This window comes from Artemia sp. Qi Xiang Cuo, chromosome 11 (assembly GCF_049724085.1).
Source record: "Artemia sp. Qi Xiang Cuo chromosome 11, ASM4972408v1, whole genome shotgun sequence".
NCBI lineage: Eukaryota > Metazoa > Arthropoda > Branchiopoda > Anostraca > Artemiidae > Artemia > Artemia sp. Qi Xiang Cuo.
The window spans coordinates 40,841,301-40,859,825 of NC_142804.1; the positions used below are offsets into that span (position 1 = coordinate 40,841,301).

Below are 18,525 nucleotides of genomic sequence, written 5' to 3' on the forward strand. Positions count from 1 at the left end.
TGTTTTCTGCCTAGCGGGTTCTTGCGTTCTATTTCTTTGCGGAACTGGGGAGTTATCCTTTGAAAAGAAATAGGGAGACGCTTGATCGCCCTTGAAGGTCAGGCTTGCGTTTGATTCGCCTAGGCTATTTATTTTTGCTTTACTGTGATTTGCCACCATCGTATCAACTTCGATCAATCACTCTACCTCCTGAACTGCAAGATCTAACGTCTGAATATTTTTGGATATTACCATTCTATATAGTTTTGGGGGTAGCCCTTGCAAAAAGGTATCTAGTATGACTTTTTCATACAGTTCTCCTGAACCTCTTCCGTATTTTGCTTCTACTGAAATATGTATATTATCAAGATATTCTCTTACGTTTTGTGAATGGTCAAAGCATACCATTCCGCGCTTTAATTTATTTGTAGAACCGGTTTCGATAAATCTATCTTTAAATGCCTTTAACAATTTGTCCACCGTATTTATTGGCAAGCTGGCGTCATCACCTATAGTATGTTCAATTTGCTATAGAAAGGTTAAGGCCTGGCCTTTTAATCTTAATAAGAGCATGCCAACTAACGTTTTTAGCTCTGTTTTTGTTGATTCTACAAACTGGGACAATGGAATATTAAATTCATCGATATCTGATTGTCCATCGTACTGCGCAATAGACTTTGCTATTTCTACATTCCCGACCAACTTTTGCGCCATTAATAGTTAGCTTAATTCTGACATTTTTTGCGTTTGAATAACTCAAAATAAATTTATTTTTTCACCTAATCTATTTTAGGGGAGACTATTATCTCTTATCAGATATTCTAAAGAGTTTTCCTAAAATAGCTTAGCGGCAATAGGTCTAATCACTTTAATTATATGTCTGTATCTTTCCAATGATTAAATTTAAATTACAAGGTTTATAGCCTAACTAGTTCGCATGTTTTCCTCCAATTTCCGACCGTGCCATTTGTAGCGATAAAAAAATATAGACTGGCCTTTAATTGTGGTAATAATGATTGACCGCGTCGAATGTGATAATATACTTTAAAGCTGTGAACTTACACCTTGTAAGTTCTCAGATAGCGCCACTTATAGCGCTAAAGACCGTGCCGTTTGTGGCGTTAAAGATCGCGCCTTTTCTGCCGGGTGAATTTTTCTTAAGTCAAGTGATAGGCTAAGCAAGCTATAAAAATTATAAGAAAAGCAAAGGTTCTGCCGGGGAATTTTACGATCGCATCGTCCGAGCCGTTATAGCTTATATCGTGCCGTTGAGGGCTGCACTGGCTGCAATGGGGGGATGGATAAATGGGTGGCCACGCCACTCGCTGAAAGCGAGAAAATAAAATATGTAATTATATAAATGTAACCTATTTTCCTTGGGTTATCGCGAAATCAATTACCTGTTATATTATGTAGAAATCAGATCCCTGGGAGCGCTACCGTTGGAGACATACGAACTAATTACCTGCTCTGCGATTAGATACAGACATATAAAATAAAACAAAAAACAAATAGAAAAACAATAGATTTATTGAGACTTACATTAGGTGTACAACAGTGCTTCACTTTAAACTGACAACGACAGAGGCATGGATTAAACTGGCTCTAAAAAATAATGATGATGGCAATAGAGACAATCCATAATTGAAACGAAAAACAGTTTTTTTCACTATATCACACAAATACAGCTTCTGCGCTCTGCTAGCTTTTTCACGATTGGCCCAAGTCCTGTGGAGGGGGCCGCTATTTTGTAATTATGTTCGCAAACTCACTACATTATGCGAACTGTTCGTCCAATAATTTGTTTTCAATATTTCTGATGATTAAACGTTATAACTTTAGCTTCCTGAGAAACATTGTATTTAGTGATTTTTTTATTACCAATCTTCTCGGCGAAATTCAAAACCGTCTCCCGTGATTAGCGCCGAGGTTTGGCTGAAACTAAAAGGCAGTTTTTCTTTTTGCTGATTAAGAATTTAGACTCTTGGAAACGGGATTTAAACTTAATTATGGGAAGTTTAACTTATGTTGGAAAGAATTTTATTTTTTTGTATTTTAAATATATCACATACTACTCACGGTACACTTCTAAAGACCAGTACATAATTTTCGCTTTACTGAAAATAAAATACATTTTAAATGTTTTCACATTTTTTGCTTTCATAAACAAAAAAATTAACAAAACCTTAAGGAATAAATATTAGTATATGCCAATAAAACTGACAATCTGCGGTCATTTTTTTTCTTTTTTAGTAAAGCGCAAATCATGTTCTGGTCTTGAAAGACATGGGGGTTATCAGCCCTACTCATGTTAATTTTTGCTCGTTTTGAGTTTGACTGAGCTATTTATTGTAATTCTCTTCGTTTTGAGTTTTATTCAATTAATAATAGTGATTTGTGGTAGTTTTACGCTTGGAAGATTATTTCACTTTATTTCATCTCATTTTTGGCTTAATGGAGCTCTTTACTCTTCTTTTAAAAAACTATCTTGTGGAAAAATTTTTTAATTAATTTCTGTTCGTTTTTTATTGACATAGTCCTTTTCATGGAAAAAAACGTTTTATATCTTTTCGTTTTTTGTTTTTTTTTGTATAAGAATAAAGGTTAGGGTTGCTATGTAGATATTTGAGAAACCTTTCCTGACACATACAATATTTTTTAATTTAATTTTATGACTCCTGAAGTTGACCCGAAAAATAAAACTTAATACCATCCTCAAAAGATTCTATCTATGCTCTTTGACAACCTGGATACACATACATTCTCTTTGCTTATTTAAATTGTAAGAGCAAAAGTAGTAATAGTAGTAGCCCCAAAAGTTTCAACTTAATACCCCCAGTCGTTCTCGAAATATTGCTGAGGTGTCTTATTGGTAACCATAAACGCAATGCGTTTTGATTTAGTTTAAAGCAACGTTTAGTTTTAAAACATAATGGGCCAATTGCATATTCGTGGGGGTTGACATGCCCAATGTCCCTAAAGACATAGTTGCTGGACCGTTCTGCTATACTGGACAAAGTGGCTGTCTCAAAATTTTCGATGGATGCGTTTGAAAAATGAATGGGGTTGAGAGAAGGGCCGCTTGCGCTCCAATCTCTTTTTACTCTTAAAAAGGGCACCAGAACTTTTAGGAGCGAAATAGCTCCTTTAAAAGTTTCTATGACATTTCTAGCTATTATAGAGTAGTGCTGCCTATGATATTGGTTTTATGCCCTTTGGGAAAACTTCATGCATAAAGTTCTTTTGTTTAATTAAAACTCCTCCTAAACACCCCTTAAAAGTTTCACCTTAATACCCTTAGCGTCATTACTTACAGTAACCGTAGTGGTAGTATTAAAAGTATACACATGATGTTATATGTTAACAAGAGACCATTTACACTTAAAGTTTTGTATGAATTTGTTTATTCCACAAATCAGTCAACAGCCTCAGTTGTTTTGGAAGATGCATTGGCATAATATTGATAAACCTCTATATCAAAGTGTTTTGGATTCTATGTTATCTAAAATCAAAATTCCTTTTCACCTTCTTTCTACAACGCTGAATGGCGGCAGCCTAGATCAAGATTGCTATCTTACTGAGATTACTAATTCAATTAAAGTAGCCACCTCAGCGGCAGTACCATCTGAGAGAATTAAGGTTGGTAGACTGAAAAAGGGCTGAAGCGATGACCCAGAGCTACAACTTGCAAAGAACTGTCACAAGTTTTGGTTAAGGATTTGGGTGGATTGTGATCAACCCAGATCTGGTTTAATTTTTAGTATCCTTATATCGGCTGAAAAAGAGTACCGGAAAGCTGTACTGCTCTTCAAGAGAAGGCAAGTATCTATTCTGTTTGGTGATATCTGAAATCATCCGCAGCTACTGTGGAGCAGAGTATCAAGGTTCACTTCATCGTCTTGTTCGTGTTTCTAACCTTATTGATGTAACTTCCTGGGAAAAACACTTCTCGCTATTCTTTAATAGCCCCCCCACCACTGGACACAAATTTTCGACATATTCTCTTTCACCATTTTTCTCAACTAGATCATAGCCGAAATCTTGTTTCTATCACGCCAACGTCAGTTCTTACGCTAATTCGTCTCCTTAAAAAAGGAACAGCTCATGGCTTTGACGGACTCCAACCTGAACATTTGATTTATGGTACAGCGAAACTAGTTGAGCATATGGCGTTACTTTTCCAAGCTTGTATTAAGCAGCAATTCGTACCGACTGCACTATGCGAGGGCATTGTGAGATGTGTCCCGAAAAAGAATAAGAAGTCTCAATCGTGTGACTCCTATTGTTCAATTACAGTTTGTTCAATTATTGCAAACTTATTTGAAAAGATTATTTTTTTTAAAAATCTCGAATACGTGTGATCATGGAGATCACCAGTTTGGTTTACGTCCGGGTCTTGGTGTTGGGAATGCATATGCAGTTTTCGTGTCTATTTTGGAGAGGTATGAGAGAATGAAGACCCCTTTATATGTTTGTGCAATAGATATTTCTAAAGCATATGATTCGATTGTACACTCCCAAGCTGTTTTAGCACTTTTGAGGTGTGGGGTAAACCCATTCATTTGTGCCTCCCTGTGCCAATGGTATCAAAACTCTTCTATACGTTTCCGCGTCGAAAACCTTTACAGCAGCCGGATTTCTGTGCGTCGCGGAGCAAAACAGGGCTCAGTGTTAAGTCCTGCAACATTTGACAATGCCTTCCGCTATACCACCCGCATAATATTACATTTTCCTATCAAGGCGTCCATTGATGCGAGTCACCTTTCGTACGCAGATGACATTCTTCTGCTGTCTGATAATATGTAATCACTGGAGGCTGCTGTAAACAGCTTTTATCCCGGGTTGTCTGACATCAGGCTGTTAGTCGCTTCTGCTAAAACTGGATTTCTCGTTTTTGGTTGTAATCACCCTCCCGATTCAAAAATTCTGGTTGGCCCTGATACACTTTTTGCCACTGCGTCTTTCAAGTACCTTGGACTTGCACTCGGGACCTCGATTCGAGCAACAAGGTCACTAACAATCAACGTGTTGAGAGAGAAGTTGAGAAAGTCCAATGGACATTTTTCTAGAGTTAAATGCCAATTTTACAAAAAAAACGCTTGGTCGGCTTTATAACTCGTTTTTTCCTCCCCATGTGTTTTTTCTGGTGTCATTATGGAAGTTTTTTACCACGTCAGAACGTCAACAGATTCGGTCTGTCTTTTTCACACTTTGTAAGTATTTTCTTCGTGTTCCTATTCGGTCTCATAACAGTTATATCTCCAAACGTTACGGAGTTTTTTTTTAAATATGTGACAAGATGTATGTTTTAGACAGCAGATTCAGACAGCGATCTGAGTCATTAGTAGATTTTCCATTGGAGTGTATTAATCGTTTGTGAGTCATTGTTAGTGTATTTTTTACTGTTTGCGATGATAAGTGTTTTTATTATGTATATTTCTTTTTCCATACTCCTCTAAGTACATTTTGGTATGTATATAGGGTTCAAATAAATTATTATTATTTTTATAATGCCTTCTGGCTAGTTCAAAATCCTCCCCAACTTACCCTTAAAGGTCTAACTTAATAATATAAGTTTTTCCTCAGATATTGCTTTGTCACCTATTTGAAATTCCACATGCTCATAATTTGTTTTAATTTTGTTCACCATCCGCCAAAGTATTCCTTAAAAGCTTCACCTTAGTACCCTTAGCTTGCGCAGTAGCAATACTTGTAGCAGCATTAGTAGCAGTATGCACAAAGCACCTTTGGTTTCTTCAGCATCCCTTTAACACACGCTGAAAGTTTTAGCTTAATAACATTAACCATTCCTACAGTATTTCTGATGCGTCCACTTGACAGCCTGTGTGGTCATGGTGTGTTTTGACTTAGTTCCATACAGTTTCTATACATCCCAAATTTTTCACCTCTATACTCTTGTTTTAATAGTAGTAGTATAGCAGTAGAATTAATAGTAGTAGCCTAAGCTTTAGTGGCAGTAGTAGCAATAATAGAAGTAGTAGAAATATTAACAGTAGTAGAAGTCTGAGTAGAAGCAGTAGCATTAGGATGCAAATATTGTCTTTAGGTTAGTCTAACGTCCCCCTCAATAAGCCCTGTTAGTTTCAACTTCACACACCAAACTGTTCCTAAGATATTTCTGGTACATCCTTTTGACAACCTGCATACAGATAGCGTATTGTGATTCAGTTCATCTCCCCCCCCTCAAAATTCCTTGAAAATTTCACCTTCATACCCTTAGGCATAGTTATAATAGTAGTCAGAGGAGTAGTATTGATACCACTAGTAATTGTATGGAATAACGTTAGTACTACTAGCAGCAGTAGTATTAACATATTTTCTTTTAGTCAGTAGAACATCCCTCTCATCAAGTCCTGGAAGTTTTAACTTAATACATTTATCCATCGCTATAACATTGCTGATATGTCCTTTTATAACCTGTATGTTCATATACTCCTTGAAATTTTCATCTCAATGCTCTTAGCCCTATAAGTAATTTCAATACAAGTAGTAGAAGTAGTAAATGTAGCACTAATAGCAGCATTAGCAGTAGTGTGCACACATTGCGTTTTGGGGAGATGATCTTCCCCTTTAAGCATTCTCTGAAAGTTTCAACTTAATATCCAAATCAGTTCTTGAGATACGCTATTTTTACAATGTGCATAAACATAGCGTCTTTTGATTTAGTTCAAATTTCCTCTCAATACTGTAAATACAGTGGTGTAGTAGCAGTGGCGGTAGTTTTAGTATTATTGGTAGCATGAAAATGGTGCCTTTTTGATCATCTCCTTTATCATTTGCTAAATTTTCTAAATTAATTTGCTCAGTCATTCCTGTGTGATACTCTTTTGACAATCCGTATACACATAACTTGTTTTGATTTAGTTCAACATTCCCCTCAACATTCTCTGAAAGGCTCACCTGAATGCCCTTCGTCTTCTTGGAAAGTAAAGTTCAAACATCCATACCCTTTTCAATAACATATACTGTGTATAAACAATGAACGAATTGCCTAAAAGCCATTGTCCTGAGGATTGTGGGAGGTTGAAATACCAAAAGACAAAATTACTGGACCTTTCAACAATAATGAAAAAAATAGCTCTCTTAACATTTCGGTCTCAGATGTGTTTTGGGGAATGATAGGCTTGGGGGGGGGGGGCGACTGATTGCCCTCCACTCACTTTCGACCTTTAAAAATGGTATTAAAACTTCCGACTTCCGATCAAATGAGCTCCATCCGATCCAAAGTTTACACGACCACCCGTTCCATAAAAGCCTTATATGCCCCGGGCACAACTTACAATCCTTATCCATGGGCTCTGGGGGATTGTGTCCCCCAGGGGATTGTGTCCGCTCTAAAGAGTTTGTTCAATGATTTTTGGACTATTGGTAATAAAATTGCCATCTCACAATTTCAATTGAATGCGCTTCGGGAAGAGGATGTCAGGGAGGGGGGGGGGCTAGTTTATCTCCATCTTGTTTGACTCTTAAAGGAAACTAGAATTATAAATTCCCAGTCAAATGAACCTCTTCCCAAGTTCACACGACTAGCCCTTCCCTAAAAACCTAGTATGGCCCTGGGGCATAACTTACAACCCTTACCCCCATACTCTGGGGGATTCTTTCAACCCAAAAGGCCTTGTTATTAGATCTTCGGACTATTTTTGAACAAATGGCTATCTCAGAATTTCTATCGGATGCATTTGTGAAAATAAGGCGTGGGGGGGGGGGCGAGGGGGTGGCTGCCCCCGATCACTTTGAATATTAAAAAGAGCCCTAAAACATCTGATTTCCGATCCAATGAGCCCCCCTCCAGAGTTTATTCGACCACCCTTTCCACAAAACCTTATATGCCTCCGGGTTATAAATTACAACCCTTGCACTGACGGCTTTGGGGGGTTGTCATCCTCAAAGAAATAATTTGCTGACCTTTCAACTACGCTAAACAAAATAGCTATCTCAAAGTGTCGATTAGATGTGTTTTGTGAGTTGATGGGCGCGGGGGGGGGGGACTTGTTGCCCTCCAATTACTTTTGACTACTAAAAAGGGCACTAGACCTTTCAATTTCTAATCGAATGAGCCTTTTTCAGAGTTTCTACGACAACAAATGGACATTTCGAAACTTCTATCAGATGCATTTCGAGAATATACGAGGTGTGGGGGGGGGGTGGTATACGTCCTCCGATTACTTTAAATCTTAAAAAGAGCACTGGAACTTCCGATTAACGATCCAACGAGCCCCCTCCGAAGTTTATACGACCACCCTTTCTATAAAAACCTTATATGCCCCCAGGGCATAACTTACATCCCTTATCCTGAGGGCTGTATGGGGGGGGGGCTGTAATCCTCAGATGTATAATTCCCGAACCTTTTAACTACGCTGAACAAAATGACTATCTCAAAATTTTGATTGCATGTGTTTGGGAAATGGTGGACGTGGGAGGGGGGTTGGTTGCCCTCCAATCACTTTTTACTATTAAAAAGGGAACTAGCCCTTTCAATTTCCAACCGAATGAGTCCTTTTCGAAGTTTTTACGACAACACCTTTGATACAAAGTGCCCTGGTCTAAAAAAAAAAAAAGATACATCGTGCCCACATTGTTCTTTATTTAGGTTTTTATACACAGTTTTCAAAAAACTTATACTCAGTTTTTCAAATTCTTGATAATTTTTTTTTTAGGTTGAATCAAGTTGAGCAAACAAAACAATTTTGAAATGTGTTGCTTCAAACAGTCTTCAGCGAAAATTTTTGCTATCTTTTTTTTTCTAAATGGACTACAAGACTCAGACCCCATGTGGTAATCTACTACTTTTTATTATTACTGATTTTATTTTTCTCTGTTATCTTTTTTTGTTTGCAAATACTGACAATCACTTTCTAACTAGATATACAGTAAACTAATTTTGGCTAATTTTAATTGTCTATTTTGCTTTTTGGTAAAAAAAAAAACACCCAAATACATATCCTATTACATATCGAATATATAGCTACTCTACAATGCACTTTGGTCTATGAAATCTAGTACCATTTCTTATGTTTACCTCCTTCTTAAGAGGTTGGCCCTCAAAACTAGAGGGGAAGGAACTGGCAGAAGGAACTTGTAGGGAAGTCAAGTAGCTTCAAACTCAGAGGCATACGGCCCATTTCCTAAAAACGTAATCTCTAGGTAAACTCAAATCTCCATTTTATGCTATAAAACAGCTGGGACTTAATCGTGTGAAATATAACTTTAGTTACTTCTTTGTGATTTAAGTCTTCGAGTCTAACTTACCATCCTCTGATAAAACAGTTCCTAGGCAAGCAGCTCCACCGATTATCATTGAAGCCCAGAGTACCCAGCGACGACCCCATCTAAAAATTAAAACACAAAACATGGATTATGACAGATAATGAATATGACAAAGAGATTATATGTAGAGCAAAATATGCAGGTTAGCCCGGATTGAGGTTTTGGACATCAGTAATTGGTTAGTTTCTGGGCAGTGTTGACACACCAAGAAGCAAGTCACAAAAAAAAGAATTTTAGTAAATAATTAATTCGGCAAAATCCGAATAATTAAATACTCCCATGAATTGTGCCGATTTTGAATGCAGGAATGAATCCAAGAAAGATACACAGAATACATTTTACCAGTAAATTTGTGATTAAATTATATTATGCTTGTATAGTGAATAATTCAGGACTGCCACAGGTTCAAGGAGTCAAAAATAGTGATTTTACGGAGTTAAATTTAGGGACCCTTGCAAAGCCCCCTCCGAAATCTTAAAAGGTTAAATGTTTTTCTCGTCATTTTAGATAATTCTGTAAAACTAACCTATTGATTGTTGTTTTTTTTAAACTGCCCGCGCCAGCTCCTTTTCAGCTCCAAAATGTGCTTGGTGAAACTGGATTAGCAACAATTTCCTAAATCATCCAGGCTTCGGATATTGCCTTTGGATGTTCACTCCATGGCCACCCAAATAATTACTTTCTTATAATGGAAAAGGGCTTTGAATAAGGTGAAACAAAAGTATTAGTTATATCTCTCTCAGGGAATGCAGGGGCCTTCAAGAACCCTTTCATGGTGTAGAGATCTGGATAAATTTATAGGCTTTATGTTATTCTTAATGTTGCAAATGTGGCCCACAGGGACTTAAGTCCCTCTCCATCAACTTCCAGAGAGAGTATATGGGCTGGTAGCACATCCCCTCAGTTTTCTCCCAGTGTCTTAACAAGTGCACGGACCCACAAGTTTTCTCCAGTAGGTATCAGGGAGAGCCGTGCACTAATAGCCTTGTTTTGGATTAGCCAAAATGATGTCAAACATATTCAGAGCCAAAGCATAAAGCGGATGGCCATCTTTGGCAATAATGCATATGACCTATTGGTCGAATGTGTCAAACCCCAAACAACATCTTTGGCAACACCTCTTACAAATAAGTAATATACAGGAAAGATAAAGGATGTAGGAAAAAGGCTTTTAAAACCAAAAAAACTCGCAGGTTTTAAAAAGAGAAGGATCAAATTAGCGCTGTGTAATCTGAATCAAATATTCCTGCTGCGACTACTACCCACATCTCAATGCAGCAGCAAGCAACCTGAGAGCACAGGTGCAAAAATTCCTCCTCCATCCCAATCCATTCAAAGCTTCACTCTTTACGCCTTCCCATGAAGAAATGTAAGTAAGTTTAGAAATGAATTCTCAAGCGGTGAAATTTTTTCTTTTACTTTCTTGCCAAACTCAACAAGCTGAATAGAAAAAAAAGCAAAATGTTCCGCAAGATGGCGAAATGAATTTTAATTGATATGACAAGAGCTGTAAAAGAAACAAATTTGATTCCTATTTTGCTTCTAGTTACATAAGTTAAAATTTAAAGCCAATTATTGAATTTTATTTTTATCAAACGTTACGCCTAATTAACCGACAAGATTTCATTGCAGACTTAGTATAGTTACGGCAGTTCTGTTGACAGAAGCCAAAGAAAAGAAAATATTGGGGCTAGGGTGATAAATTACTAAACACCGGGTGGAAGTCACATATAAAACATAATACTGTGTTCGTGCTTATAAAACTTGGAAAGGCTACCTTTCTTTATCGAGAACAATATCTGATCTAACAATGCAGATAAACATTTTCTTTTTCGTAGCGAATTAACTCACTTGTTTTCTCTAGCTAAATATCAAAGAAAACAAAAAGTGTAGAAAAAATAGTTACTTTATTCTATCTTTATAGCGTTCTATCTTTATAGCCTAGACGTAGCTCTTTCCCACCTAGCCGACGTTAAAGGGCATGATGTTAGATGAGTTAGATGGCTCTGACTCAACAAGGTAAACACTTGACTCATGTGATTTAGCCAAAACACCTAGACTGCAAGAGTAAAGGAGAAAACAAACAAAGGAGGGGGGTCAACAACGAATACTTGAATGCAAAGATGGCAGCCGAAAGTACTAAAATACAGTTAATCTAGGTCTTGGAAGTCAATTTTAAAAGAATATACCCCTCATTATACACTTTCTCTGAAATTGCCTTAGAATCTTGTGCTAAGAGAAAGCGGGCAAAATACTTTTCTCTGGTTCTTACAAAAGAGTACCCGCTATGGTTTCGCTTGTGTCTGTCGTCTGACAGGCACAAATGGTTTGCATTTTAGTAAATGCCCATCTAAAATTACCTCATTTACATTTCCCTAGTATTTTTTTCTCAAATTAAAAAGATTAAGTAAACAAATGAATCTGATAAATAAGTTTATGAAACATTTTCAAAAAAAAAAAAATTATATTCAATTAATAAAGAAAGAGAGAATTACAGAGAAAATGTGGATTAGTTTATGAGATGCCAATAGCACTGGGGTGCAATGTTTAGGTTTTTTGCCTAAAAGTGGGGGAATACCAAAACCTAACTAAAATTGTAAGAAAATACAGGACAAGTATTAACGAACTTGATATCTTTTTTGGCGGGGGAGGGGGAGACGAGGTTTGAAAGACCCTTGAAGATGAGCCAGGACTAATAATACGAAGCCAAACTACTGACTATTATTACAGATACCTCAAATGACTGACTTAGATCCTTCTACTTAAAATGAAATCTATTTCATTTTAATTTAGCTGAGGCAAACTTTTACAGGAAATGCAGTCTCTATTTTATGCTTACTTAAATCTTACCTATTCATAGTTGGAAACAAGAGCAAATAAGTAGGAAGCTCTGCAGCGCCAGCCAAAAAGAAATTGAGGTACTCATTCCCACCTAATACTGGTGCATAGTAAGAAAGACCAACATAAACACTTGTGACAGTGAACCTGAAAAAAAAAATCCAAAACTGGTAGCTTCAATTTAGATTTAATAATAGCAAGGTTTATTCCTAAATAGTATCACTGAGTGACTCCACTAGTAAACGGCACGTGTCTACATCTGTTCTAACAAGTTTAAAATAACACTTCGTTGAAATAAAAAGAAGAAAAGAAGCTTCCACAGATATTGCAGGTGGAAAAGGAAACTAGGGATAAAACTAAAAATCTTCACTTTGATAAAGAGTGCCCACCCATTTTTGAAAACCAAAAAATTTGACTTTTCCACACATTACTGAAAGAATGTTCTAATTAAACAAAGTATTCGTCTCTTCTCCTATCGTAAAAACTGTTCGATTTGACCCCATGGAATTAAAAAAGAGCAAAAAGGGCCTAGATCATCCTCTCCATATCCATTTTAATTTTAACGGCATTACTTTACCAAGAGATATTTTAACATATACATTCGTATGGAACGCCTCTATGGTTATTTGAAAGGACGTATTTTTAGGTCACTGATTATCTAGCGATTAAGTACAAGGCAGTGATCCCATCAATACCTACCGGACCATGTACAACATTGGCAACGTGGATGGGCACCCATTCTTCAATTCCTCTTCTTACGAGTCAACACGTTAACAGTATACTTACAACGTATTTCGGCCTAGAGTAAGTAGACAAATGGGTAAACACAGTTTCTTTAAAAGGGTTTCCCGTTATTAGAATAGTTTCTCTATATCTACTATATCTGCCAAAAATATCCAGGTGTTCACGACAACTTGGTCAACTCAAGATTTTATGAAGATTTTTTTTTTTCATTTTCACTATGTTTACAATTTTTAGTGTTATATTAAATGTTTGAATATATTATTTTTATCGTTTATCTGATGTATTTTCATTAACTGAGTTTTCGCTTATTTATGTTGGTAATATCAACATTAAATTAAGTTTTCTACAAGCCTTTCTTACTCGTTCTAACCATACCGGTTGAAAATCCTAAAAATACAGGAGGTTTCTCTGTCCTATACATAATCCATCAATGCATCATTATCCATTGGCTTTATGGCCTACTTAAATTTCACCCTTTCAACAGAAAGATTTACAATTATGTTGAAAAGTAATTTTCAGTTCCATGAGAGGTTCATTGTCTTTGTGAGAACCTGTGGTGCTAGTAGAATCTCAGGAAAAGATCGTAGTTACAACACATGGATAGGGTTTACACCCCAGCGATTTATAAGTTATACTGAAACTATTTCTCTCTATAGTGATGTACTTTCCCGCAGCCACTTCTAGCGAAAAAAAAAAGAAAAAAAAAAAGAAAAAAAAAAAGAACAAGGAAAACGAAGAAGACATCCACTCCAGGGGATTTTGCTATTGAAGAACATTTTAAGTCTATCGATTTTAGAAAATTTTTCTAGTGTTTTTCTTTTTTTACCAACATCAATCCCATATGCCAACATTAGCATGAAGGGCACAAGAATTATGGAACACAGATAATATGTTCTGAACTCCATTAATCAACAAAATGTGCTTGCAGCAAGGAAACTGCAAATAGGCTCTCAAGTAAAAAAGAAAAAGAAAAAGGAGAACATAAATAAAACACAGACTTAGGAGTCTAAATCTTTACATGATTTACAATTATGTAAAATTTAACCTACTTAAATATTTTAACAATTTTTAAGGCCAGAACATAATTTGCACTTCTACTGAAAAAATATAATACTAATAATAATAATAATTTATTTATGGCCCACATATGAACATTATAAATGACACTGCGAAGTAATGGAAAATATAAAAGAAAAAATAACAACATCATTACGAAATCAAACAACAACAAAAAAATACAAATTAACCGATATCACGATGAAAAAAACAAACTAAGGGGTCAGTGACAGAAACAACATTACCAGTATTCATAATAATATTAGAAGACACAGTGGCATGTCGCACGAAAGCATAAATGACACCATAACGGTATACATTGTTTATATTTTTAAAACGGCCGGGTAAATACATCAAATATTTACAATATCTAAAGTAACCACTTCTAAGTCTCCGTAAATCTTTTTTCCTCAGTAAGTGGTGGAATCCAGATAGAAAATTTACACCTGGAGAGCAAAAACTATTATAAAGCCGGGCTAGGCCCTTACGATTATAACACCCTCTATTTGGAGATCTTACCATATGACACACGAATATTTTTTAATGCATTAGTAACCAACTCGGAGCAAGTTTCGTAAATGGACGGGCAAAACGATATACCAAGCCACTTGACTTTATCCAAACAAGGTAATGAAATCGAACCGAGGTTTCATATTAACAGATAGGCCAATATCACTAAGTAGAGAAGACAGCTTACGGAAGTTCTGAGCCAGCCCTCGACGAGAAAAACTAACTAAAAGGACATCGTCGGCGTATGCAATATAACTTATACCAATATCACGAAAAAACACAGTAGGAGATAGATGTTTTAAACAAGTAGCGAGGACACATTTAAATATATAAGGAGATAAAACTCCTCCCTGTCTAACGCCTTTTCTAACAGCTATCTAATCAGAAGTATTGGACAGCCACTTAATACACACATAAGCATTATCTTATCAATATCGTAATTTAGAAATAACTGAATAATTGACTCCAGAACAAGCAAGAGAATGCAAGGCCTGGGCGTGAACAAAATTATCAAAAGCCCCGGAAATGTCTACTGTGCAGCAATACAATGAACGCTTCTGGGCAAAAGCTTCCTTTAACAACCGGTTGAGCACATGATGCGCCTGGGGGCAACCAACCCCTCTTCTAAATCCTAGTTGAAAAGACGAAAAATCGCACTTAGAAGTTATTTCAGGCAAAAGGACATACTCAAAAATCTTACTCGTAAAGCAAGATACAGTAATCGGTCTATAATTCGAGCATGAATCTGGATCTTTACCGCGTTTAAGTATAGGCGTGACACCACCGGAAAGAAAACTATCAGGAACCAGAGATTGAGCTATACAAATCTGGAATAATAACTGCAGGTGGTTCAACAATAATGGACAATCATAAGCAAAATTCATAAAGCATAGGCCATCACAATCAGGAGAATCTGATCTTTTTAATTTCTTCAGCATCCAATGTACATCAATCGTACTTATCGCAGGGACTCTATATTCACAAACAGACACTGGCAGGATCGAACTAAGTAGATTAGAAAAATTTTTCTGAACACACTGATTAAATACGGAAAATATGTCAATATAATAGCGCACAAAATTCATAAGGTTTAATTCCGACTGAGGAGGGGGAGAACACTTACTGCTATTGATAACTCTATTCCAAATCATTTTACTATTTGGAGCGTCCCACGCGTTTAGCCTTGCATTACGTAAGCAAGATTTGTATTCTTTCTTCGTTTTTTGCTTGACTGTAAACACAGCACCGGAGGAAGGTCGATCCCAAGCGTTCCACAATCGCAACCAAAACTTTGCGCGGTTCTTTACTTTTTTCACTTCCAGATGTATATTCCACAGGGGCTTGCGAGACCCAGAACGCACGTGCTCAATCGGAACTGCAACTTTTGTGGCCGACTTTAGACATGCCACTATCTGGTAATAATACGAATTTAGGTCTTCCTTAGAATCAGGGCACTTTATCAAAGTCTGGAGCAAGTGAAACGGGACTTTAATAGTTGAGCGTAGAGTGCATAAAGTAGTAATATACATCTCAACGTTTATATGATTCCAATTGGGCTTTTGATACCATTTTGAATGGGGACCCTTAAAGGGGACTTGAACATCAGGAGGGTCAATTAGGCACGAAATAGGGAGATGGTCATCACTGATTTTATCTTCATCAACAGACACCTCGGATTTAATTAGACCGAACTTAGACACAATAATATGGTCGCGGTCGGATTTAACGGAGCCTCGATTATGAATGTAAGTATAAGCCAGGTTCTTAGCAGCGACATGATAGACACTTGACAGAGAATCTAGCAGGAGTTCAGATCGATCAGATGAGGTCAATATGTCAGTATTCATATCCCCGGCTAAGATCCAATCAACCTTTTTATCTGCAAAATTTATAAAAAGAGATTTCAGTTTATGGCAAGCTTTAGCAAAAGCAGTAAATGACTGAGTGTTTCGATGATTGCATGGGAGATACACATTTACAAAAGCCATGTTATTACACTGGATTCCTAGAATATTAGCATCAGAATAAATCTGTATAGGCTGATATCCCGACCGAATGAAGATAGCGGTGCCGCCAGAAGGGCGACCGCGGGTCTTTTTTGCTTCTCGAATAAATATATCATGTGTAGCAGACCACCTTAAACTGTTCGTATTAACTTTGGAAAGTAGATGCTCCTGTAGGAATACAACATCAAAATTTAGCAGCTTGTCAATTCGCAGATCCTTATCTCAAGTACCATTAATGTTCAGAGAAACAAAACTTAAGGCTGTAGGAGAAATCATCATGTTGTCTTTGGCAAGCGCATTTCTCAGTACCGAGCATTTTAAACTATAAGAAACATGATTTCCTCCGCAATTGGCGCACTTAGGAGCAATTGAGCACGGGATGTCCGTGGTGTTTTCGTGAGCCCCAGCACAGCGGGAACATTTTGGTATATCAGGAGAACGTGGGCATCTAGCAATAGTGTGATCTACCCCTTGGCACCGGAAACAACAACGCGGTAATTCTTGGTAGATTTCAACACGAAAAAGTTCATATCCAAGTCAGAGACCATGGTTAATTGTATTTTCAGTGCTAACTGATCCAGAAATTCCAAACGAAAACAATTTGAATGTCCTATTTGGGGGGAAGGCGGCTGGGTTTGAAGCTTTTCTGACAAAGCGCGTAATTCATTAAAACAGGCGTTTACCTTACTACTAAGCATGGAATATGCCGATGCGGGAATTATCGGGATTTCACTCGCGTTCCTTATCACGAATTCCGGCACATCTATCCGGGTTGCAGCGGTAGCTAGCAACCTAGTAAGAGACGATCACGTCCAATGTTAAGAAATATAAAAACCCCTAACTCCTAGAAAAATAGTCAGATCAAAACAAAAAGTACACCATTAGAACCGCCTTGTCCGAAACCCCAATAAAGGAAACTTACTACCCTTTGGCTTGAATGACAAAGAAAATATATAGGCTTGAAAATCAAGAAAATTGACTTTAACCACATTATTCTGCACAAACGGGATATTTTTTCTTTCTTTTGTTTCCAGAGATAGCTTGGCACTGGAACATCGTAGAGAGTTGTTCAATGGCTCATTTTAAAGGAAATCTCTAGATTTAGCGCCTTTTGCACTTAATTTTTTTTATTAATTATTTTTCACGAAAAACTTAATTTTGTATATACAATATTGATCAATGACGTCATAGTCGTTGGATGTAGTAAATAAAGGCTCGATCATCGAATTTAAGCTGAAACAAAGTAAAGGACAATTATGCCTCCATATATTCACAGTGATGTATAAGATTTCCCATTACATCTGTAAACTGTTCCACAGTTGCCGGTCCATGCCTTGGAAGCTTTTCACTAAACATGCAACATTTCTTTTGGATATTACTATGAAGTTTTGCGAAAGCATCTCTAGCTGAATTTTCAACAAAATCTATTCTTTCAGAGATAATTTTAATCTTTGATTTTGAATATTTTTCGTAATCCCGGTAAAACATTCGTAAAATTTTTCTCAGTTTACATATAATAAAGAGCGACCTCTTACCTATACTAAATTTTATACGCCACTTAATTATAGTATAGATTAGTAATTCAACAGATACCATGCCACTGGAACATTGTAGAGAGTTGTTCAATGGCTCATTTTGAAGGAAATTAATGGGGGCTTGAAAATCAAGAAAAGTGGCAGCTACTACAACATTCTGCCTAAATCCGGGTTGCAGTGGTAGCTAGCAACCTAGTAAGAGACGATCACTTCCAATGTCAAGAAATATAAAACCCCCCAACTCCTAAAAAAAGAGTCAGATCAAAACAAAAAGTACACCATTAGAACCGCCTTGTCCGAATCCTCTATAAAGGAAACTTACCGCCCTTTGGCTTGAATAACAAAGAAAATATATTGGCTTGAAAATCAAGAAAATTGACTTTTACCACGTTATTCTCCACAAACGGGATATTTTTTTCTTTCCGCTTTTTTTTTCTGCTCAGCTAGCTGGGCACTGGAAAATCATAGAGAGCTGTATAATAGCTCATTTTAAAGGAAATTGCAACATCTAGTCACTTTTGTATTTAAAAATAAAATACTTTTTAAAGTAGAATCAATTTTGTCAA

General features: G+C 36.7%; 1 protein-coding gene across 1 annotated transcript in view; it reads right to left on the reverse strand.

Moving 5' to 3' along the window:
• Positions 1 to 18,525, reverse strand: part of Balat (Beta-alanine transporter) — a 169,140-nt gene that overhangs the window by 46,312 nt on the left and 104,303 nt on the right. The window contains exons 9-10 of the mRNA XM_089097218.1: positions 12,121 to 12,255; positions 9,253 to 9,332 (exon numbers count right to left, since the gene is read on the reverse strand). Of these exons, the coding sequence (XP_088953344.1) occupies positions 9,253 to 9,332; positions 12,121 to 12,255 (215 nt within the window). The remainder of the gene's footprint in view (positions 1 to 9,252; positions 9,333 to 12,120; positions 12,256 to 18,525) is intronic.